Below are 23843 nucleotides of genomic sequence, written 5' to 3'. Positions count from 1 at the left end.
TTACAACATTTTTTATGGGTTAAGTGAAAGAATCATATAAGTGGGTTTGATACTACATGTTGACCAAAAACTTTAAAATATTAAATCTAAGAGTTTATCCACTTATATGTTCTTTAACTCATCAAATTTTGCCCAAATGAATTTATTTTGCTTACTTCAACCCTTTAACTTTTCACAGTCTCCTAAGCTGGCAGGCTCACTCCTTATATTATCCCAAGCTGTTCCCAAGAATGCAACCTTATTCATAAAACATTATTTAATCATAATTTTTGTAATATTTTCTACAAAGAAGTTTATGTTTGTATCCTTGATTGTTCCATTTATATTATCCTTGCATTAGATATACTGCAAATCATTCAATTGAGTTTTGTTTATACCAAACAAGTATTTTCAATAAGAGGGATAAAAATTGAACTCTTGTATCATATGCATAAGGAACCTAAATATTAATGGTCAATAAACTAATAGTAAATCACTGTTACTGAATTTGTAAAGCTTTCACACATTCAATACATATTAGAGATTTGGTCAGAAATTTGGAAATCACTAATGAGGTCAGAAATTTGGTTTGTTTGATAGGATTTAATATGTTTTACACTGTCAGTACATTAATTACCATTAATTTGTTAACCATTATTGACACTCAAATAATAGTATAATTTTTTTTTACATTATCAGTACATAAATTTTCGGTTTGATAATCCAGTAACTGCATCAGATACAAGAACAAACATGGAAGCCCCTAAACAGTAAATAATGAAGGGCAAGGGTGCACTTTTCAATATTGTCCCTATTCCTACACTCCCTCCACCACTAACTGAAAAAATAATGAAGGTCAATTTGGTACATGTACACATCAACCAATGCATCCAAACCAACTTGAAATATAAAAATGAAGAAAAAAAGAGAAGCCTTAGTATTTAAATGCTCAAGATATAACCAAGAGGGAGAGATTTTCAAAGTGCTTTTAATGCAAAAAAGCTTACTTCAATGTTCAAACATTTAGCTTAACTCATTACCTCTAAGAATTCACACAAAAGTGCTACAACTTAGATAGCTCATAGCTATGCTACCATTATCAACATAGCACCAAAACTACAGGAATATCAGCATCATCATCATCAGAAGAAAAAGATTGGCTTTTGCTTCATTGGGGTATTAACTCCCTTCTTGAAGATACTGTATCTTTTGCTTCACATGCTAGTATTGAAAAGTTTGTGTGGATCTTAAGCATCTTAACTCAATACACATGCATGTTGTCTCCTAAAGTGGACTTTTTTTCTACCTTCACCTTCTGTTTCATTTTCAAAGACTAACATAGTGAACTTATAAGCAAAACCCCTTGTTCTTAATCTTCACCACCAAGTCTTTTTCACATTGCAAATGAAGAATATTGCTCCTCATATTAATAGTGTTACCACTGTGTTATTTTCCTTAGTGTTGTTCTACCTCACCATGACTAAGGTAGAAGTAATAACTTGTCTTTCACTTGATGGAAAGACTCTTCTTTCACTTAAATCATCACCTTTTGTTCTCTCATCATGGAACCCTTCAAGCTCAACACCATGTTCATGGAATGGCATTACTTGTTCTCCACAAGGTAGAGTCATTTCCCTCTCCATTTCAGACACTTTCCTCAACCTTTCTTCTTTGCCTCCTCAGCTTTCATCTCTATCAATGCTTCAACTTCTCAATCTCTCTTCCACCAATGTCTCTGGCTCCATTCCACCCTCTTTTGGCCAACTCTCACATCTTCAAATCCTTGACCTCTCCTCAAACTCTCTCACTGGTTCCATTCCTCATGAACTTGGTAGACTCTCTTCCCTTCAGTTCCTTTTCTTGAACTCAAACAGATTAACAGGAACTCTTCCTCAACAACTTGCTGATCTAACTTCACTTCAGGTTCTTTGCCTTCAAGACAATCTTCTCAACAGTTCAATCCCTTCAAAGTTAGGATCTTTGACATCTCTTCAGCAGTTTAGGATAGGTGGTAATCCATTTCTCACTGGACAGATTCCTTCACAGTTAGGCCTACTCTCCAACCTCACCACATTTGGTGCAGCTTCTACTGGACTTTCAGGTTCTATTCCATCTACATTTGGTAACTTGGTCAATCTCCAAACATTAGCACTTTATGATACTGAAATTTCTGGTTCTATACCACCAGAACTTGGGTTTTGTTCTGAGTTGAGAAATCTTTATTTGCACATGAATAAGCTCAGTGGCTATATTCCTCCTCAGTTGAGTAAGCTGCAAAAACTTACTAGCATGCTTCTTTGGGGCAATGCATTATCTGGACCAATCCCAGCTGAGATTTCCAATTGCTCATCACTTGTTATATTTGATGTCTCTTCTAATGAGCTCTCTGGTGAAATACCTAGACATAGATGACATAACTCCTATGATGTTCAACCTGTTACTTAGATGATTGCAATTCTCCTAATAGGTCACACATGTCTCCAACGATGTCCCATTCTCTGTTATGGATTAATCAAAATGTTATTTTTTATTATTAAAATTTTTCTTTTTATTCATGTAACAGTATCTTAGTGGTCTAGACAGAAAATGATATACCATTGACACAAGTAATCTCTTTATGTATAAATGATAATCTCATCTTGAAAATGTCAAAGGTCTTTGCATTAATTGTTTAATCTTTTCTATACTTTCATTGATTTGAAGAATGAGCACATATATATACATTCACTTTTAACTAATTGAAATGAATAAATAAGAGAAGTGTTACAAAAAGTTAACTAATTGAAATGGGTAAATAAGGAAAGTGTTACATATTAAGGAAGACTAAGAAGTAAGTGGTTGATCTTGTGGTGTTTAAACTTTAAACATCCACCTTAGTTAGCATGAAGCATAAGAGCATATCCGATAGAGAAAAATATTTTTATTTTTATTTGAATTTCACATATTATTTTATAATTTATTATAATTTCTCATGAAATAAGAATAATATTTACTTTTTCTTCCACAATGACAAATATCATTCTTTTCTATTTGAGTCCTACAATATCTATATTTTTTCACATTATCTGCTTCTCTCTTCACTTTCCTTTGGTTAAGAATAACCAAAAATTATTCTTATTTAAAAATAAAAGTGGAGAAATAAGAATGACACAATGAAAAATAAATTAAAAATACTCTTATTTTATTAAAATTTTATAAGCTCCTCAACCCCTCAAAATAAATAAAAATGGGTGGTACAATTTTCTTTTGCTCCATTCCCAAAACAAACCCACCTCCTCATTCTCGAAAACCATGTCACTCTAACATGTTATTTCCATCCTCTCACAACACTGATCAGTAATTATATAAACAAACAAAGTAAAACATAAAATTTACACAAAAAATTTAATCTTTCTCAAATATCAACCACATCACATGCTACATGTCTTTTTTATTTATAAATAAGGCCAGGTTTAAAGAGATGCTTATCTTTATTCAAGGGTTACAACATTTTTTATGGGTTAAGTGAAAGAATCATATAAGTGGGTTTGATACTACATGTTGACCAAAAACTTTAAAATATTAAATCTAAGAGTTTATCCACTTATATGTTCTTTAACTCATCAAATTTTGCCCAAATGAATTTATTTTGCTTACTTCAACCCTTTAACTTTTCACAGTCTCCTAAGCTGGCAGGCTCACTCCTTATATTATCCCAAGCTGTTCCCAAGAATGCAACCTTATTCATAAAACATTATTTAATCATAATTTTTGTAATATTTTCTACAAAGAAGTTTATGTTTGTATCCTTGATTGTTCCATTTATATTATCCTTGCATTAGATATACTGCAAATCATTCAATTGAGTTTTGTTTATACCAAACAAGTATTTTCAATAAGAGGGATAAAAATTGAACTCTTGTATCATATGCATAAGGAACCTAAATATTAATGGTCAATAAACTAATAGTAAATCACTGTTACTGAATTTGTAAAGCTTTCACACATTCAATACATATTAGAGATTTGGTCAGAAATTTGGAAATCACTAATGAGGTCAGAAATTTGGTTTGTTTGATAGGATTTAATATGTTTTACACTGTCAGTACATTAATTACCATTAATTTGTTAACCATTATTGACACTCAAATAATAGTATAATTTTTTTTTACATTATCAGTACATAAATTTTCGGTTTGATAATCCAGTAACTGCATCAGATACAAGAACAAACATGGAAGCCCCTAAACAGTAAATAATGAAGGGCAAGGGTGCACTTTTCAATATTGTCCCTATTCCTACACTCCCTCCACCACTAACTGAAAAAATAATGAAGGTCAATTTGGTACATGTACACATCAACCAATGCATCCAAACCAACTTGAAATATAAAAATGAAGAAAAAAAGAGAAGCCTTAGTATTTAAATGCTCAAGATATAACCAAGAGGGAGAGATTTTCAAAGTGCTTTTAATGCAAAAAAGCTTACTTCAATGTTCAAACATTTAGCTTAACTCATTACCTCTAAGAATTCACACAAAAGTGCTACAACTTAGATAGCTCATAGCTATGCTACCATTATCAACATAGCACCAAAACTACAGGAATATCAGCATCATCATCATCAGAAGAAAAAGATTGGCTTTTGCTTCATTGGGGTATTAACTCCCTTCTTGAAGATACTGTATCTTTTGCTTCACATGCTAGTATTGAAAAGTTTGTGTGGATCTTAAGCATCTTAACTCAATACACATGCATGTTGTCTCCTAAAGTGGACTTTTTTTCTACCTTCACCTTCTGTTTCATTTTCAAAGACTAACATAGTGAACTTATAAGCAAAACCCCTTGTTCTTAATCTTCACCACCAAGTCTTTTTCACATTGCAAATGAAGAATATTGCTCCTCATATTAATAGTGTTACCACTGTGTTATTTTCCTTAGTGTTGTTCTACCTCACCATGACTAAGGTAGAAGTAATAACTTGTCTTTCACTTGATGGAAAGACTCTTCTTTCACTTAAATCATCACCTTTTGTTCTCTCATCATGGAACCCTTCAAGCTCAACACCATGTTCATGGAATGGCATTACTTGTTCTCCACAAGGTAGAGTCATTTCCCTCTCCATTTCAGACACTTTCCTCAACCTTTCTTCTTTGCCTCCTCAGCTTTCATCTCTATCAATGCTTCAACTTCTCAATCTCTCTTCCACCAATGTCTCTGGCTCCATTCCACCCTCTTTTGGCCAACTCTCACATCTTCAAATCCTTGACCTCTCCTCAAACTCTCTCACTGGTTCCATTCCTCATGAACTTGGTAGACTCTCTTCCCTTCAGTTCCTTTTCTTGAACTCAAACAGATTAACAGGAACTCTTCCTCAACAACTTGCTGATCTAACTTCACTTCAGGTTCTTTGCCTTCAAGACAATCTTCTCAACAGTTCAATCCCTTCAAAGTTAGGATCTTTGACATCTCTTCAGCAGTTTAGGATAGGTGGTAATCCATATCTTACAGGACAAATTCCTTCACAGTTAGGCCTACTCTCCAACCTCACCACATTTGGTGCAGCTTCTACTGGACTTTCAGGTTCTATTCCATCTACATTTGGTAACTTGGTCAATCTCCAAACATTAGCACTTTATGATACTGAAATTTCTGGTTCTATACCACCAGAACTTGGGTTTTGTTCTGAGTTGAGAAATCTTTATTTGCACATGAATAAGCTCAGTGGCTATATTCCTCCTCAGTTGAGTAAGCTGCAAAAACTTACTAGCATGCTTCTTTGGGGCAATGCATTATCTGGACCAATCCCAGCTGAGATTTCCAATTGCTCATCACTTGTTATATTTGATGTCTCTTCTAATGAGCTCTCTGGTGAAATACCTAGGGACTTTGGGAAGCTAGTGGTTCTGGAACAGCTTCATCTATCAGACAATTCACTCACAGGTCAAATACCATGGCAGTTGAGTAACTGCACAAGCCTTGCAAGTGTTCAGCTTGACAAGAATCAGTTATCAGGTACAATTCCATTGCAGGTTGGCAAGTTGAAGTTACTGCAGAGTTTTTTCATGTGGGGTAATTCAGTTTCTGGAACCATACCATCCTCTTTTGGTAACTGCACTGAACTCTACGCACTTGACCTTTCGAGGAACAAGCTCACGGGTTCTATTCCTGAAGAGATTTTCAATTTGAAGAAGCTGAGTAAGGTTCTACTTCTTGGAAACTCTTTAACCGGAAGGTTGTCATCAAGTGTTGCAAATTGTGAGTCTTTAGTGAGGTTGAGGGTTGGAGAAAACCAGCTTTCAGGACAGATTCCTAAAGATATAGGCCGACTTCAGAATCTGGTGTTTCTTGACTTGTACATGAATAAATTCTCTGGTAGCTTACCAGTGGAGATTGCTAATATCACAGTTCTTGAGCTTTTGGATGTGCACAAGAACTACTTAACTGGAGAGATTCCATCTCAGATAGGTGAACTTAAAAATTTGGAGCAACTTGATCTCAGTAGAAACATTTTGACAGGTGAAATTCCTTGGAGCTTTGGAAACTTAAGTTATTTGGACAAGCTCATCCTCAACAATAATTTACTGACAGGGTCAATTCCAAAATCCATTAGTAACTTGCAAAAGTTAACTCTATTGGATTTGAGTTACAACAACCTCTCTGGTGGTATACCACCTGAGATTGGTTATGTTACAAGCTTAACCATCAGTTTGGACTTAAGCTCAAATTCATTTACCGGAGAAATCCCAGACTCGATGTCTGCTTTGACACAGTTACAATCACTTGATCTTTCTAATAATATGCTTCATGGAACAATCAAGGTTCTTGGTTCTCTCACCAGTCTCACTTCCCTCAACATCTCCTACAACAACTTCTCAGGTCCTATCCCAGTAACTCCATTCTTCAGAACTCTATCTTCTGATTCATACATTCAGAACTACCATCTATGTCAGTCTATTGATGGAACTACATGTTCTTTAAGTTTCATTCGAAGAAACGGTTTACAAATTGGTAAAACCATAGCTTTGATCTTGGTAATTATAGCTTCAGTTACTATAATTGTCATTGTGTCATGGATTATAGTAACTAGGAATCACAGGTGTAAGGTTGAAAAAACTTTGGGGACATATGGTTCCACATCAGGAGGTGAAGATTTCTCTTATCCTTGGACCTTCATTCCATTTCAAAAGCTAAACTTCAGCATAGGAAACATCTTGGATTGTTTGAAGGATGAGAATGTGATTGGAAAAGGTTGCTCTGGCATTGTGTATAAGGCTGAGATGCCTAATGGAGAGTTGATAGCAGTGAAGAAGCTTTGGAAAGCTAACAAAGAAGATGAAACTGTAGATTCTTTTGCTGCGGAAATTCAGATTCTCGGTTACATCCGGCATAGGAACATTGTGAAGCTTCTAGGCTATTGTTCTAATAGAAGTGTTAAGCTTCTTCTTTATAATTTCATCCCAAATGGTAATCTAAGACAGCTTTTGCAAGGGAACAGGAACTTGGACTGGGAAATTAGATACAAGATTGCTGTTGGAATAGCTCAAGGACTAGCTTACCTTCATCATGATTGTGTCCCTACAATTCTCCACAGAGATGTTAAGTGCAATAACATACTCCTAGATTCCAAATTTGAAGCATATTTGGCAGATTTTGGTCTAGCAAAGCAAATGATTTCACCAACTTATCATCATGCAATGTCCAAAGTTGCTGGTTCCTATGGTTATATTGCCCCAGGTATGTATATCTATCTTTCTTTAACCTCATTTACATGTTTACACCGTTTACATAATTTACAAAATCATGCCCTTGAAATTGTAGATTTCATTTTACTTTTAGTTGCCTGAGGAGTATTAGTTATTTATGACATTTGAAGTAGTGACAACATGCACATTTTCAATGGCAGATCAAGAATATAGGGTGATCCATATTTTACTATTTACTGTTGCTGGTTTATATTCTAAGTTCTAACCATGAGTTATTATCACTAATGTAGAGTATGGCTACTCCATGAACATAACTGAGAAGAGTGATGTGTACAGTTATGGAGTGGTGTTGCTAGAGATACTAAGCGGCCGTAGCGCTGTTGAATCGCATGTTGTAGATGGGCAACACATAGTTGAGTGGGTGAAGAGGAAGATGGGAAGCTTTGAACCAGCAGTATCAATACTAGATACAAAGCTACAATGTCTACCAGATCAAATGGTGCAAGAGATGCTCCAAACACTTGGAATTGCTATTTTCTGTGTGAACTCTTCACCGGCCGAGCGCCCCACCATGAAGGAAGTGATTGCACTACTAATGGAGGTGAAGAGTCAACCTGAAGAATTGAATAAAACCTCTCAACCTCTAATAAAACAGACCTCAACTCAATGTTGATTTTCCCCTCCTTTCTTTCCTTCTTATTTCTTTCTTTTACCTTCAATGTTTAGTGATTGATTTTCATCTCTCTAGATGAAAACAGCATGGTGTAGTGTAGTGTGGAAACTTTGAGAGTAGGAATATAGAGGAACTGATGTTTAAACAGTTTTAGAAATATAGATATCAGTTATCTGCAGTATGTAATGTGAAGTAGTAGCACTCATGTTTTGTCACATTTTAGTGCTGAATAACCATGCTCTCTCATGTCATGTTTTCTTGCTGCTAATCCTTGTCATACTGAATTGTTCAACCTTGTATAGTTCAATCCTTTTAGAAAGTTTTAATTTATATATCTTTGATTTATTCTATGAAATAATAATAATCAACATATCTGCATCATGTCTTATTTATGCATCTTGGGATGGCTATGTCAACTTGAGATTGCATCAACATATCCATATCCATATCATGTTGTAATCATGCACCAGTTTTTCTGCCTAAAATTCTGCTGATAATTTCATTCAGATTCTACACTCTTTTTTCTTCTGTAGAAATTGTTCACAACTTTATTTCTCACATAGGAAAGGGACAAGAAAAAGAGAGCCGAAAGGTGTGGGTCTGTCAGGAAAAATTGAACATTTTGTATGGCCTGAAGTTTCCTTGAACAACAATAGGCTGCAAACAAAAATAAATGCTTTTTTCTGACTGGTAAACTACTGTTCCACCATAAAATATATAAAAGTGAACATTGAATCTCCCACATAAAGTAAGGAACAATAATGATTGATGCATGCATCTTACAAAAATTGCAGTATGTTAGGAGACAAAAGGAAACAAGCCATGTTTCCCTCATCTTCCCTTACATGCCTTAGCAGGCACTAGATTTGTCTCCCTTTTCACATTATTCCTGCACCTACTTATCCATACCAGTGTTTTCTATTTTCATACAGTGTTGGTCCAGAGAAAAATAGAATGGACTTGTTCATCTGTTTCCTATCTCATTCTCCTTTCTAAATCCGCATGCAAATGTCCACCTATATACAAATTCTCTTACAACTAATAAAGAAGGTATTCAATGTTTTTTTTATTTGACCAAAACATTGGATGTGTTTATTGAAATACTTAACATGTGTTCATGGGGAGGTATATTAAAAAAACTAACTTCATTCAACTATATTTGCTGTTTAGTGTCAAATGTGTGTGTGTGTGTTTTAATCTTAAAGTAGCAAATAATCCACTTTGTACACAAAAGAGAAGAGCTGTAATGTAAATTCCTGAATGATTGCACTGAACCATAAAAACATGAATACAACTTCTGGTGATTCGTGACCACACTGGGCTGGAGACACTGCATATTCCTTAACTGACCTTTTATGGCATTCAATCCCATGACCTTGCTCTCCCTTTTGTTTTTTAACTCTAATATTTTTCTTCACGGCAATAAACTCACATAGAAATACAAACAAATAATAGGAAATCATAATTAAATTCTTTTTGATATACCAACAAGGAGTTAGTCTAGTTGTTAGCAAAACTAGACCCCTCAAATATCGTATAAGCAAAAGGCCAAGGTTCAGTTAATGAAGCGACACTTGCTAGGAAGGATAGGCACACACAGCGAAATAGATTAATTTCTTATCTGATGGGATACACGTGGTTAATATAAAAAATGTTAGCAATTACCAATAGTCCATAAACTAAGCCAGTTCAAGTAGCATCTGCCAAAATAAACTGAAGTCAGATCCATTACTTAGGTCATATGTTTGTTGACATGAAGACTATTTGTGGCCAACAGCTATAGTTCAGTGCTTGAGGGAACGGCTTAAATTATATGGAACTCAAATCAGATTCAGGTTTAATGTTAATCACACTTCTCTTTCTTATTATAATAATATCCGGCAAAAATTTACTATGGTTGTAGTCCTAGAGATGTTATGTTGAGAAGGGTATCACCAGATTGCAAAATTTATGCACATAACACAAATTTTTTGACTCCCACAACTTTGAAAAATGTTAATATGTTAACCATCACATTGAATTGCTTGAGTAGCTGAACAAGGTAATGGCTCATGTGAAAGACTGGAGACTTAAGCTCAAAAGGTAAACAGGATCAGCTTTCTTTATATATTCTGAAATCTACATTTAGATACAAATGCTTAATACTCATATAAGCAAATTATCCAATTTTTCATCCCACAACTAAAAGAAGCATCTCATATTAGGTGGGAGAGATACAAACCACAAGTGGAGTTGTTTAATGGGAAAGAGTGTGAGAACATCATTACATTGTTACTTTCAACTTATCCATTCCGATTGTCTTATAAACATATAAATTAACCAGTTTCTCCATCACAGAACCCCGGAATTCGGAATCGATTCATTCAATTGAATGATGTAATGAAACTCACACCATACCAGTAAAACAAGTGTGAATGCTACAACTAAAATGCCAAAAGAATAACAAGAGCCCTTTAAATACAAAGAACACAATTACCCACAAATAAATCACCACTAGCTACATGGGTTCCAAGTTTCAATGCATTTATTCAAAATTAAAAACAAAAAACAAAGAACTTTAAAAATCAGTCAGATACATTCCTTAACACAATGATTATTATGAATAACTACCATAACCAACCATAAAAACTCAGAATCATATGAAAAATAAGAGCATATTTAAAATTCTCTTCCTCTTACATTACTCATCCAATTGTTGAAGTTCAGCCTTCAACTGATGAATCTTGAGACCCATAGATCTCTGCAAAGCTGCTCTATCTTTCTCTGACAACTTAGCCAATAAACCTTCAAACAAGTCCAATACTTCATTAACAGAAGCACGAGCACACTCAGCTTCTTCATCAAAATAAACAGTGTCTTTGGATTCCAACGCCATTTCTATCTCTTCCCTTGCTTCTGCAAACTTCAGATTTATGGTATCCACCTCTTTGTTCTGATCCAACGACTCGCTAGACCCACCAACGCTGCTGTAACCCCTGAAATTATGAGGAATGGTGAAATGGGTGGTCGTGATTGTGGAAAAAGAGTGCAACTTTGAAGTGGGAATCGGTGAATTAAAGGGAATTGGTGAAGTGGGTTTTAGGGATTGATGACAAGGGTATCTGGGTCTGAAGAACATTTTCAAAAGTGAGAGCTTTGCACGTTGATTCATTTTGAGATATGCGAAGGAAAAAACCATGGAAGTTGAGGCTGCAACAGAGAAAAAAGTTGCAGAAGCTTAAACTTTAAACCTCGTTCCAGAGAGAGAGAGATTCAGGTTTCAGAGTATCGAATGAAAGAAACCCAACGTGTGATTAAGATAGTTGTAAATAGTTACAGTCGTTAATTAATTCAATAATTTTATATGACAACTAATTAAATAAAGAGAACAATCTCCTCAGATAATTTATGCCAAATGACATGTGTGCTATTTTGTTTATTTTAAAAAAATATTTTTATAGAGAATGATGAAACATGATATATGTTATGATTTCACTAGCAGAAGGAGATAACTTATCTTCTTATACCTTATACCACGAGATATTTCATTCCCTTAAATAAATACCATTTTGTTAAACCATCTGAAGCCCTAAACCTAGAGTGGGAAACGAGCCGAACCGAGTCAAATCAGAGCTCAGCTCGATAAGGATCGGTTTGGCTCGAAACTCGACTCGAGTTCAATACGAGTTATTATTTTAGCTCGAGTTCGGCTCGGTTAAAATTCGCGAACTGTTCAGTTCAATTTGAACTGTTCATTTGGACAACTCAAATGATTAATTAAATTTTAAAAAAAATATTTCAAAAAAGTTTGATATATATAAATATAATTTTGTTTATATATATAAATCAATAAATATAAAAAATAATATATGGGTCATAATAAACTTAAAATTAGTTTAAAATATATATATATTGAGTCAGCTCATGAACCAAACGAGTCGAACTATATCCAACTCAAGTTTGACTCGTTTATTTAACGAGTTCAATTTCCAGCTTAAGTTCAGCTCATTTGGTTTATGAGCCAAGTTTATCGAGCTAAATAATAAATCGATTTTCGAACGAATACCGAGTTGGTTCGGTTCATTGTCGGCCCTACCTAAACCTATAAAGACAAAAGTTTTTTTACTCTAACCGTGTGTAGAGACACTTCGTGTATGTCAGTCAATATTCATGGTACTACGTATTTAATTTTTATATATTTTATTTTTTCATAATTAAAATATATTTGTTGTACTTTATATTATAATTTTTATGTGTTTATAATAATGTTTAGTTTAAGGTGGGAAATATTGTTAATTAATGTGTTGATGGTGATTGATTATGATTATTTGGCTTTTTTTAAAAATTTAAATAATATGAAGGGCAAAATAGAAAGTGAAAATTACACTATAATAAAAGTTATACTATATTTTATCTTTATATATAGTATAGATAGATGTGTGATATAACTATTTCCTTTTTTATAATGTTCAACACTTCAACTAGCAGTAGCGGACTAGCGGTTGGGCATAGGGGCATGTGGGCTTGGCCCAAAATTTCCACACCAATTGTTACACATTAGAAAGAAAAAAAAGTTCATTTTTCCCATTGTTTTAATGGTTAATAAATATTTGTTGTCTCAAATTATGACTTTTAATTATTTATGATAGCGATATATGTTGAGAAAAATAGATGCACACTGAAAAAATTGATTAATTTTTTATCCAAAAAATGAAAAAAATATTATTGACAATATAAAAAAACTATGTTTTAATTCGGTGGGCCTAAAAATGGGTTGGAACACTTCTACCAAAACATGACATCTGAAACATTTACATATGGATTTAATATATGTACACTTACAGTGTAAGTGATTTTTACACTGTCAGCAAATCTCCACCATTCATTTGATTGCTAGTATTGACTTTGAAACAAAAATATTACAAATCAATGGTAGATGATGTGCTGACAGTGTAAAAAACTTTATACTGTCAGTGCATAGATTTTAAACTCTTTACATATATGCTTCTATAATAATCATGATATAATTTTACTATTTTACTCTTAGCAGTTTTTAATTTTTACAAAAAAAATTACATAATTAATATCAATATATTAACAATTCTCTCATCTTAATTTCACCATTATTTCTATACTATATATAAAGCCAAAACTTGAAATAACTTCTCTCATGGTGTAATTTTCATTTCCTATATTGCCCTTAACATTATTTAATTTTTACAAAAAAAAACTATATAATCATGTAACTATCACATATACATTAATTAACCACATATCTCACCTTAAATTAAACATTATCATAAAAAAAACAAAAATATAATATATAAAAATTGAATATGTAGTATCACACAATATTCATCGGCAGGTACGAAGTGGCTGTACACACTAGTTAAAATAAAGACAAAAAATATAATATAAAATGTATTCGCTAAAAATTACAATATAAAATATGAAAAAAAAATTCAAATGGACAAAAATAAAAAATATAAAACTTAACTAGTTGCTTCGAAAAAAAGTAATAAATATAGATGAACAAACCTTTGAAATAACATATATAAAGCAAATTCGTGTGTGAGCGGTGAAGAAAAGCATAAATGGAGGAAGAGAAAGCATCATTACTGAGAGGAGAAATAGAGGAAGTAGTAGAAGAGAATATTAAGAACGTTGGAAACAAGGTTCCTGAGGTTGAGATCCAACTCTACCATCAAGGTCGTGGACCCATTTCTGTGTTTAAGTCCAAACTCGGTGGTTGGGAACAAGATCAGCTTCAAGTTCATGATATACTTCAACTCCATGCTCTCAAATCTATTTACGCTTTTAACCCTGGATCTGGTCGTGGCGTTCCAATTCGATTCAACCCTAGAAACGGAAGGTCTATCTTGACTTATCGCGACGGCGCCGTCGTTTACGTTGATGGTGAACCTAAGGTCATTTCCCTTTTCATTTCCTCAATTCAATTTCATCGTTTAAGGGTGTTATTAATATTGTATCGGTCATCAAACTCCTTAGTATAGGGATTCAATAGATGGTTCACTCAATTAAACCGTATAATGGCTAAATTAGATATATATGTATAATATATTAACATTAATGTCGAAAAATCAATAAAAAATCATTTTTTTATATTTTCATTAAAAAATTAATTTTAAACAGAAACCGGCCGGTATGACAGTATGACCGGTATGATTCAATTGAAAAAATGACCAATAACCAGTATTATCGGTGGTTTTGACTGGTATGATTGCATGACCAATATAATTACTGTACTGTTTGAATTTTAACAACACTTTTAAGATTTTGTATGAGTGATCTAGTTTAACAAAAGTTGAATTGCTTGCCTCATTCGGAACAAAACAATAATTCTTAATTCTCTTTATATAGATTGGAGTGTTCATTTCTTTGCAAATAGGACTCTCAGATTATGTTTCAATTCTTTTTTGGTTTTGAATTATATGGATTGTGATGGTAAGGAGAATAACATACTATGCTGCTCTAGCTCTAGTGTCATGTTATTAGGTATGTGATATGGGTATAGGTTCGTACTTCGTAGTTCATTTGAGTACGTAATTTATCACTGTTTAGAGGATGCCAAGAAAAACCATAGGCGAAAGGACCAGAAAAGGTTTAGAGAAAAACCATAGGGGAAGGACTTGATGGGATTAAGGTTTGTTTGTTGTTAACTTGTTATATTATTATTACTGAGTTTTCTTCTAGGTGGATCCTATACGTGGTATGGTAAATTTGTTATGCGATAAGTCGGGCTAATGAGAGAACCTGATGATCGTTGACATTATTCTGCTTAGTGTTTTGTATTGGAGGATAGAGAAGAATGGGAGGATGGCTGTTGTTGATAGCTAGGGCCATTTACCTGAGGCTTCCTTGAAGTTGATTGAGCTATAACTTATAATGCTAGCTAGCCAGGGATTCTTCTTCAATACTAGTCCTCGATCTAGTTTCGTTGCTCAGAGAGGTTTTGATGACATCCATATAGGTTTTTTGAGTACTCTGCATAATAACAGTATTAATGGATGATTAGAGATTTATCTGTATCTGATTCATATAACCATGTAATCACTGGAAAGGATTCTAAAGGATACACCAAAAGTCTTGTACATAAGCATAAATATAACAACAACTATGCCTTAATCCCACTGGTGGGGTCGGCTACTTGATCAAACGATACCATAACACTTTATTATAACTACATAAGTATAACCATAAAAGAAAACCCTTGATCCAGTAGAAGATTCATAACCATATAAGTAATGCCTCCCAGTGCACTGCCACATTTTTCATGCCAAAGTACCAAAAAAACTATGGTCTTCTTGTGTCAATACTAGTATGGTACATGTCTATGGTTAATGGAGAAAAAAACTATACTTTCACCCATTGTAATATTTTGATTTGCTGAAAAATTTATTTTGCAGGACTCACTACTTAAACCAGTGACCAGGATTATAGTTGGGGTGGTATTAATAACAATTATGATCTTACTATTTTCGAAGGAAACTCCAGTATGGTTCAAGAAATTTAATATTTCAGGTGTGAACTTCCCTCCATGGATCTTGGCTTGTGTAGTTATTGTTTTCACCCGCATGAGGAAGAGAACAAAAGATTTGCTGAGAAAGTTTGGTTGGTAAAGGATGGGGTTGATGCTTTTGCAATAGGGTTTCTCACATGTTTCTCTTTATGAATCAAATGATATATTTTTTTGGCGATGCATTATATCATCTTCAATGGTATAGGTTTAATAATCTGTAATATCGCTTTTCTAATGAACTGCTTAATGGATGTTCTGAGAATATACCCCCTCTATCTCTATACAGTTTATTTTTCATGCTCAAAAGCTTATCTAATTAGAATGTAATATGATTTGTTTTGTTTAGATTTTATGTCTGTACCTTGCATTGTGAATCTTATAAGCTAGCTAATATTACATCATTCCTATCATATCAAACACATACTTAATGGAATAATTAAACAAGATTCACATGTTGATGATTAATTTTGAATTCATGACTTTGTGGATTATGAGCTAATTTCTTATTAACACAATCAACATTTGTTAACAAGTGTCTTGTTTATTATGAATACAACAAGATGGAATCATAATATAATGTTTCAACAAGATGCAATCACAATTTCTTTTTTGTTTACTTTTCTATTTTTAATTCAAATATGAGAGATGCAATCACAATTTCTTTTTATTTTGGTCTCAATCTAATTTGATATTAAAAAATGTCCCCAAACAATTTAAAAAATGTCCCCAAACAATTTTTGAATTTTTATTCGACCACAATTTGATCCCCTAAGAAAAATATATTGGTGGAGATATTTTTTACGATAATTTAATTACTCTCAAATTTTTTCTTCAGACAATTTCTCTTTGTATTATCAAAGATATTCTATTACCTCTGGGTAAGAAATTAATCATTTCGGTTGCATGACCTCCCAAGAGTGTCATCATTATAAATGGAACATTTAATGTTTTGAAATAACATGTTAGAAAAAACTTCAATAATCATCCAAAGATCTAATTTGTATAGGAAGAAACTATTTCTTACATTTATTTTTCATGGAGTAAATTTGTTCTAAAAATAATAATCGGAGGGAATAAATTGGTTCCTCCAATTTGAATTCCATTTTTGAAGTTCACAAATTAGCACACTCTGCTGAATTGGGAGTAACCATGGCGACGCAACTGAGCGATGTTGACAACAATGACCTCAAACTCATCGCTACGTTGCAAGCCAGGGTCAAGGTATTTTCTTTACTTCTCTATCCCTAAGGAAATACTAACACTTTGATGCGTTTCTCACTTGCTTGAATCGTGAAATGAACTCATTTCTACTTCAATTTATACCTGTATTTTTACATTTTATGGTTCGAATGTTGGATGTTAGGGTGTTCAAGATCTCATGCTTTAATATGATCCCAAATGTTGGCATTTTTTGTATTGTGGTTATTTACTTTCTAGTGTGGAAATGCTTGCTTATCATAAGGACCATTAAAAGCAAGAGTGAGACTTGATTTGGGTTGAATGTGTTGCACTTTAACTATTATTTTTTGTTGTTGACGTTCGAACGTTGAATTGAGCTCAAGGTTCAGCTGTTATCGTGTTTGCGCTAATTTAATTATTACAGAAACGAGGGTTTTATCTGGACATGAAGTGTAGCTTATGACTTCCTCTGTGTTTATTGTTACTGATTTGTGATTCATATAATCAGGAATTAGAAGCCGAGAATGCAAAGCTAGTATCTCTACTTGCTGATTGTCACAGTCGTGAGGTTAGCTAGTAAATTGTTTCCTAGTTCTTAGCATTTTGAGCTCTATATTGTATCTGCTTGGCTATTGGAGCACATCAATAGTTACCAAAGAAAAATAAAGAGGATAAAGAAAAAAAGAAGGTTTCGGATACATTCTGCAAGGAAACTTATGTAAATATGTGATGCAGATAGAGAACAAATTACATGGTCCTGATGAAAAAGGCATGCAATCAAAAAAAGGCAACAGAAAGTCAGGAGATAAGATAGAAAAAATGCCAGGTTTTTTTCTCCAATATTTTCTTTTGGGGGCTAGTAGTGGACTAGTGGCACATGTGACATGTCTTCTTTTTCTCAAATTACATTTTGGTGCAGGTCATTACACGAGGTTTATGAGTCACCACAGCAAGAGATATATAGCTTTAAAAGTCATGTACTTTGGAAAAAGGTATATACTGTCACTAACTCACTATTTATCTGGCGTTGTTGTCTCTCATGTCATTTTTCTGCTAAGTTGCTGATCTATACTGAAAAGACGGATTAGTATATTTCATATATTTGATTTCATATCATGATCATCTTGCAAGCTTCCAATTATACATCTCCAAGCCTTGCTTTGGAGGTGACATTTGATAGATCATTTAATCTGAAATTCCCATGACCGTTTGATTTTCCTTTCATTGAAGTAGAAGAATCTTGAGTTTTCCATTTTCTGGTGTCTCAATTTTTTTCGTATTTATTCAGTTAGAAGCATGATAAGATTCCATGTGATAATAAACACTAAGGCCTTCTTTATATCTGCTAAATACAGGTTCTATGGTTTTGCTTCAGAGGCGCAAATGGAGCCAACTGTTGAGGTTTGTTTTTTCACAGATACATGAGGAAGTAATACTCAAAATCTGCATGAATTTCCATGAGTACCAAGAAGCAGAATTTTCCCTAGTCATCACATAATATTTATGCTGGATGTAGTATTCTGCATGCCCACTGTGTGGATAGTTTTTGTAAAATTATGCATTGCTAGTGAATTCCTCTTTTTGATTTATCATCAATCATTTTCTTGCAGTCTGAAATTTTTAAAGCTCTTGAGAAAACAAGACTGTTGGTAGGTGATAGGAAGGATTCACAGTATTCAAGATGTGGTAGAACAGACAAAGGTGTTTCTGCTGTTGGACAAGTAAGTTGGTGCAAAAGGGGTGAAAGAAAAGAAAAATAATGTTTTCTTAGCAATAAATGATACATAAGATGATTAATAAAGCCGACATGACAATGAAACCCAAAAAAATAAGGACAGTTTTATCATGCAATCCTTAATGATTTATAATGTCCGGAATCATTGTTATTTAATTATATGCAGTGTTTATCTTATATGTCAGCATCAAATTTCTAATCATGGTCCCCACTATTCTACTGTTGATTTATAGACCAACATACTGTGCTAGTTTGTTATTTAATTGGTTTTGATGATGGCAACATTTTCAAGCAGGTGGTAGCTCTTTTCCTAAGATCAAATCTCAAGATATCTGAAGCAAATAATGGAAGTCCTGGAGAAATTGTTTTAGACAAGTGGCATGGTTAGCAGAACAATCTTTTCGAAAATAAATGAGATTGAACTTTTTTGTTTGTTCCTTCTTTGATGTTGCTTCTGAGTTTCATCATATCCTCTGTTTTCGCTTGAGTTATTCTTGTTTTGGTTTTCTTTATTTCACATATCCTGGTTTTTTCTTGTCATATATACAGTACGGTATTGGTTTTCATGCCTGAAAATTTATGCATCATGAAATGCAGACTTGAATTTATAAGATAAGTGAAGATATTCAAATTTTGTAATACTAGTATTAAGATATTCTGTGCCTTATATGGATTTCAGTAGGATTATTTGTCAGCTTGATTCGTTGCTATAGATGAAGTTTGAAATGAAGCAGGTCACAGGGTGTTGTTCAGATTCATGTTAATTGAGTTGAATATTGCTGATGCAAAAATGATAGGTGTCATATGGTTTTAGCCTAATGTTGATGTAAATACAAAGTTGTATTGTTTTTTTTTTAACTTTTGGCAGTTTTGCAACCACCAAACCATGCTTTTGAGTTTTGACTGTTACTATATCCTATATATCATTTACATCTTATGGAAAGTTATACAGATTTCTTTCGCGTTTCATAAAACCAACCATTTTATTTCGCAGAAGGGGAAATTGATTATGTGAGGGTGCTAAATCGAGTCCTTCCAAATGATATTCGAATTATGGGCTGGTGTCCTGTTCCTGTTGATTTCCATGCAAGGTTTCCATTGATTTTTTTAACCTTCCTTTCTAATACGATGGTAAAATTATGTAAAGAATAGTGATAATTTGTGATAGCAATTTGCAACACTAGACAAGGGAACTACTTTCCCAGTAGTCAAGGATGTAGTCATCTAACAAAATACTTTTGGGTTACAATGGGGCACCTGTAGACTGTAGTGAGATCTAAGATTTTGTTTCTTTCATAAATTTAAAGCTACTTAACCAGAATATGTATATACTCCAATATGTAAATATGTATATATGCTGACTGATCCGGATTGCAAGAGGGATCACAATTTAACGTATAATCCTACCGTAAGGGTAGGCAACCTTTGCTTATGCTATTTATGTTGATATAAAAACCAGTGTAGTGACTACTGAAGATCCTTATAGTGTTCATAGCTATACTATTAGAGGAAGTTACAAATCATCTGTTGAATTTTCGAACATGTTGAAGATAGTTGTTTTGATAAGCAACTGTTTCTGAAAATCTTAAGCTGGTGTTGAAAGGATCCCAGAACATTGTAGCTATACTTTCATGTGGAAGTGGAATATAAAACAGAGCGGAAACAAAGAACAATATTCTAAACTGTTATCAATGCTGATACTAGAACTGTTCAGTGGTCCAAGTCTTGAATCAGGAGACGGAACCAAAAAAAAAGGCATAGTATTCAGTAGCTATTATGAGGGTTGAAAAGACTTGAATGAATAACATTAGATGATGAGGCTACGTTGGATTGCAATTCAATCGTTTTAACAGCCTAGAATGTGATATGGTGTGTAAACATGCTATCGTTTTTAGTAACCTCCATATTGCAAAGATTTTGCAATAAGCTAGACTTATTGTATTAATTAGTGAAGCTTGATATCTTAAACTATTCTACGTTTTAACTATGTTCCTCACTTGCTTTGTCGATACAGGTTCAGCTGTTTAAGCAGGGAGTATAAATATTTCTTTTGGAAAGAAAATTTGAATATCCTGGTGGGAAAACCATTTGCTTTGCAATTAACCTTGTTTCCTCTTTCTTTTACTCTATTTCCAATCGTATCAAATATTTGAGAGGCATGTGAATTTTAAGACTTTTCTTTGGTTCATGTCCCATTAGGCCATGGAAAGTGCTGCGAAGAAATTCGTAGGAGAACATGACTTTAGAAACTTCTGTAAAATGGATGCAGCAAATGTGCACAACTATAGGCGGCGCATTACATCATTTGAGATCTCTCCTACAGACACGAGGTTAAGATTGGTACACTATTTTCCTGACCCTTGTGTATGTCTGTGTTCATGCATGCTTGCTGGCAAGAAATATGTAGGAACCAACTCATCACTTTGAAAATTATGTAAATTGGACGTCGCAAATGTGCACCATGACTATTCATGATCTCATGTACTTATGTGAGGTTAAGGTTGATGGAAAAATTCCCTGACTCTTTTCTCTGTGTGGGCTTTTGCATATGCTCTTGGCCATGATACTTGGTACTTATGTTTGATGATACTTGAATCCATGATGTTCATGAGCACTTTTATTTACCATTTACCTGCAGGTACAAAGGTAGTCAACTTTGTGTGGTTAAAATTAGAGGTAGTGCTTTTCTATGGCATCAGGTTCGCTGCATGGTTGCTGTTCTGTTCATGGTTGGCAAAGGTCTCGAATCTCCAAATGTGGGTACCTGACATGCTTATAAGTAATTGTTTTTTTGAAAATTTGTTTAGTGACACCCTTATTATATGATGGTACGCTTACTAGGAAGTTTGTAGGCCAAGTAGAGGCAACACTCACTAAATGCATGTGTTCTGTCTTTGCAAAGGTTTACAAATTGCCACTGTTATAATAAATTCTGTTACTATTGTAGAACATAATTGCTTTTTATAAATTCTGTTACTATTGTAGAACATAATCGCTTTTTATAATAAATTCTGTCAAGCACGTGAGTATTTGCACATCAATCATGGGGATTGACCTTTCTTTGAAAGCATTCCCGTCTTGCATTACTATGTCTGTGTTTCTATTCTATGCTTTTAGAATCCCGCATTATCAGAGGGTACAACTTACTCACCAGAGGACAGACTTCTCAAAATGTTAAGTTATCGTATTGCCTTCTTGCTTATTTTGGTCTCACGTTGTCTCACATATATTTATTCTCTATTTTATATTAGCATCAATATGTTGTGTAATATTAAAATCTTAGGACAGTTCATCTCTGCATATGGGTTTCTTATTATGTAGTTTGGATACACTTTTTAACCCTTAAATTTGTAGGTGATTGATATGCTACTAGATACTAATAGGATCCCAAGGAAACCCCAGTACATTATGGCTTCCGAGGTTCCATTGGTTCTTCAGTCTTGTGAATTTGAAGATATTAAGTTTATGTGTTCACCAGGTACTATTTATTAAGCACATCAAAGCCACAAACTTTGATTACATCACCTTTCCAATTTCCTCTTGCATATTTGGTCATTTTACTTAGAAAATTTTGATAACTTCAACTCATTGCATTGATTACACATGTTGATGCAGGAGAAGCGCTGCGAGTACACTTGGCGAATGAATGCCAAATTTACCAGCTTCAAGCAGCAATCTTTCATGAAGCTGTTCTTAATTGTGTGCCTCTATCAGATGGTGCTGTAAACATATTGCTGAATTCCTTTCCAGTCACCTTGCTTACATTTGTTTCCGTTGACCTATTGTGCTGACACTTGTTCCTTTTCCAGATCAAAGCTCGCTGCCTATGCAAGAAATCAAGAAGAAAGCTTCCCATATCCCTCTTATGTCGCGACCAACTGAGCGTGAGTTCCGCCACCTGAAATATTTTAAAGCTTGTTTGGAATCTCTTGTTAAGTTGAATGTGGATGCATTGTATTCTCCTAAGTTCCCCACCAACTAATTTTCTCAGACTATATATACTTCCTGATCCTGGTAACTCCATTCATTTTAGTCTCACCAACTTCTTAATCTTATTGAACAGCATCATATGAAGAACGTCGTGCCAAATTCAACTCAAATACATGAAGATTATTTCACCAGTCATCTCAATTACCTAGGCCATATACATAGGTTGTATTCTTAAGTGATCACTTTATTTCTTTATTGAATTCTGGGTTTGGTTTTTGATGTAGAGTGTACTTGTTTTCGAGGTATTTAAGTCCCAATCCAGATGGTAATAGTGATTAGAAGCCTTTTCTGAAGTTGGAATTTGTATGGATGCCCATGTCATGATTTTCTTGTTCATTTTGACTGCTATATAGCCAGAGAAAACTATTTAATTGGTGATGCAAATTACTCTAACCAAACCTCCAGTTAGGTCCGTTTTTGAGTTGGATTTTGAAAGAGAATGGAGAGAAAGGGAAAGCTTGAGAGCCATGAAATACACTTATCATATAGTTCTGAAGTCTTTTTTTCCTTCCATTTCCCTCCAGAATCCAAGTCGCAAACGAATCCTTAAATTCTACTATTTCACTTAATTTTATCTTTTTATAAGGAATTGGAATTGACTTTATAGCTTATGCTCGCTTGCATTGCTTAATGACTGATTATCCATTGAGATGAGTAACATGAAACTGCCAAATGTGGAAGTGTAAGCTAGGTCATTTTCTAAGTTTTTTAAAATCCTTTTTGGGTCTCTGTTTTAAAAAAAACTTATATTTATCTCACCAAATAATAGCATTTTTTAATCTACAAATTTTAGCAAAATTCACATCATTGTCAGTTCAGACAAACAATTTCAATCTATGTGGAACTCAACTCAACTTGCTGGGACCATTGTTGTTAATAAACAAACAAAAGCTACTTCCCAAAACTTTGCTTGTCCATGTCTCCAATCTCAGGTGCCTTCTAACAAACACCTCCTAACCTGTCAATAGCCATGTGGGAAAATGTTGAATCACCTAAACAACTCAAACTTTTTCTATTAAGGTTTCATCTCAAAACCAATTGGTAATGAGAGGAGTAGGCTAACCGTATTTAAACTATTCACGAG

The 23843-nt window shown here is 33.8% G+C and overlaps 4 protein-coding genes across 5 annotated transcripts; 3 read left to right on the top strand and 1 right to left on the bottom strand.

Moving 5' to 3' along the window:
* On the top strand, window positions 4632-8597 carry LOC109353731 (probable LRR receptor-like serine/threonine-protein kinase At1g34110). Its single transcript, XM_019596095.1, has 2 exons — window positions 4632-7694; window positions 7954-8597. The coding sequence occupies exons 1-2, from the start codon at window positions 4844-4846 to the stop codon at window positions 8334-8336; spliced, it is 3234 nt and encodes a 1077-aa protein (XP_019451640.1). The 5' UTR covers window positions 4632-4843; the 3' UTR covers window positions 8337-8597.
* Window positions 10687-11628, bottom strand: LOC109353383. Its single transcript, XM_019595628.1, has one exon. The coding sequence runs from the start codon at window positions 11512-11514 to the stop codon at window positions 11017-11019; it is 498 nt and encodes a 165-aa protein (XP_019451173.1). The 5' UTR covers window positions 11515-11628; the 3' UTR covers window positions 10687-11016.
* LOC109354075 lies at window positions 13901-16112 on the top strand. Its single transcript, XM_019596432.1, has 2 exons — window positions 13901-14242; window positions 15743-16112. The coding sequence occupies exons 1-2, from the start codon at window positions 13910-13912 to the stop codon at window positions 15953-15955; spliced, it is 546 nt and encodes a 181-aa protein (XP_019451977.1). The 5' UTR covers window positions 13901-13909; the 3' UTR covers window positions 15956-16112.
* On the top strand, window positions 16944-23115 carry LOC109353518 (tRNA pseudouridine(38/39) synthase-like). Of its 2 annotated transcripts, none has more exons than XM_019595831.1 (15): window positions 16944-17076; window positions 17543-17602; window positions 17770-17860; window positions 17954-18026; window positions 18390-18435; window positions 18645-18755; window positions 19065-19152; window positions 19764-19860; window positions 20784-20844; window positions 20969-21099; window positions 21408-21525; window positions 22124-22247; window positions 22379-22486; window positions 22579-22653; window positions 22833-23115. In XM_019595831.1, exons 1-15 carry the CDS (start codon window positions 17005-17007, stop codon window positions 22874-22876), a joined length of 1299 nt encoding a protein of 432 aa, XP_019451376.1. In that variant the 5' UTR covers window positions 16944-17004; the 3' UTR covers window positions 22877-23115. The 2 variants fall into 2 exon arrangements, with proteins under 2 accessions (XP_019451376.1, XP_019451377.1); XM_019595832.1 differs by having other exon boundaries at window positions 17005-17076; window positions 22385-22486.

The sequence above is a fragment of the Lupinus angustifolius genome, chromosome LG08, assembly GCF_001865875.1.
Source record: "Lupinus angustifolius cultivar Tanjil chromosome LG08, LupAngTanjil_v1.0, whole genome shotgun sequence".
In the NCBI taxonomy this organism is placed as follows: Eukaryota; Viridiplantae; Streptophyta; class Magnoliopsida; order Fabales; family Fabaceae; genus Lupinus; species Lupinus angustifolius.
Note: the sequence above shows the minus strand (reverse complement) of the source record. Positions and strands in the feature narration are given on the sequence as shown.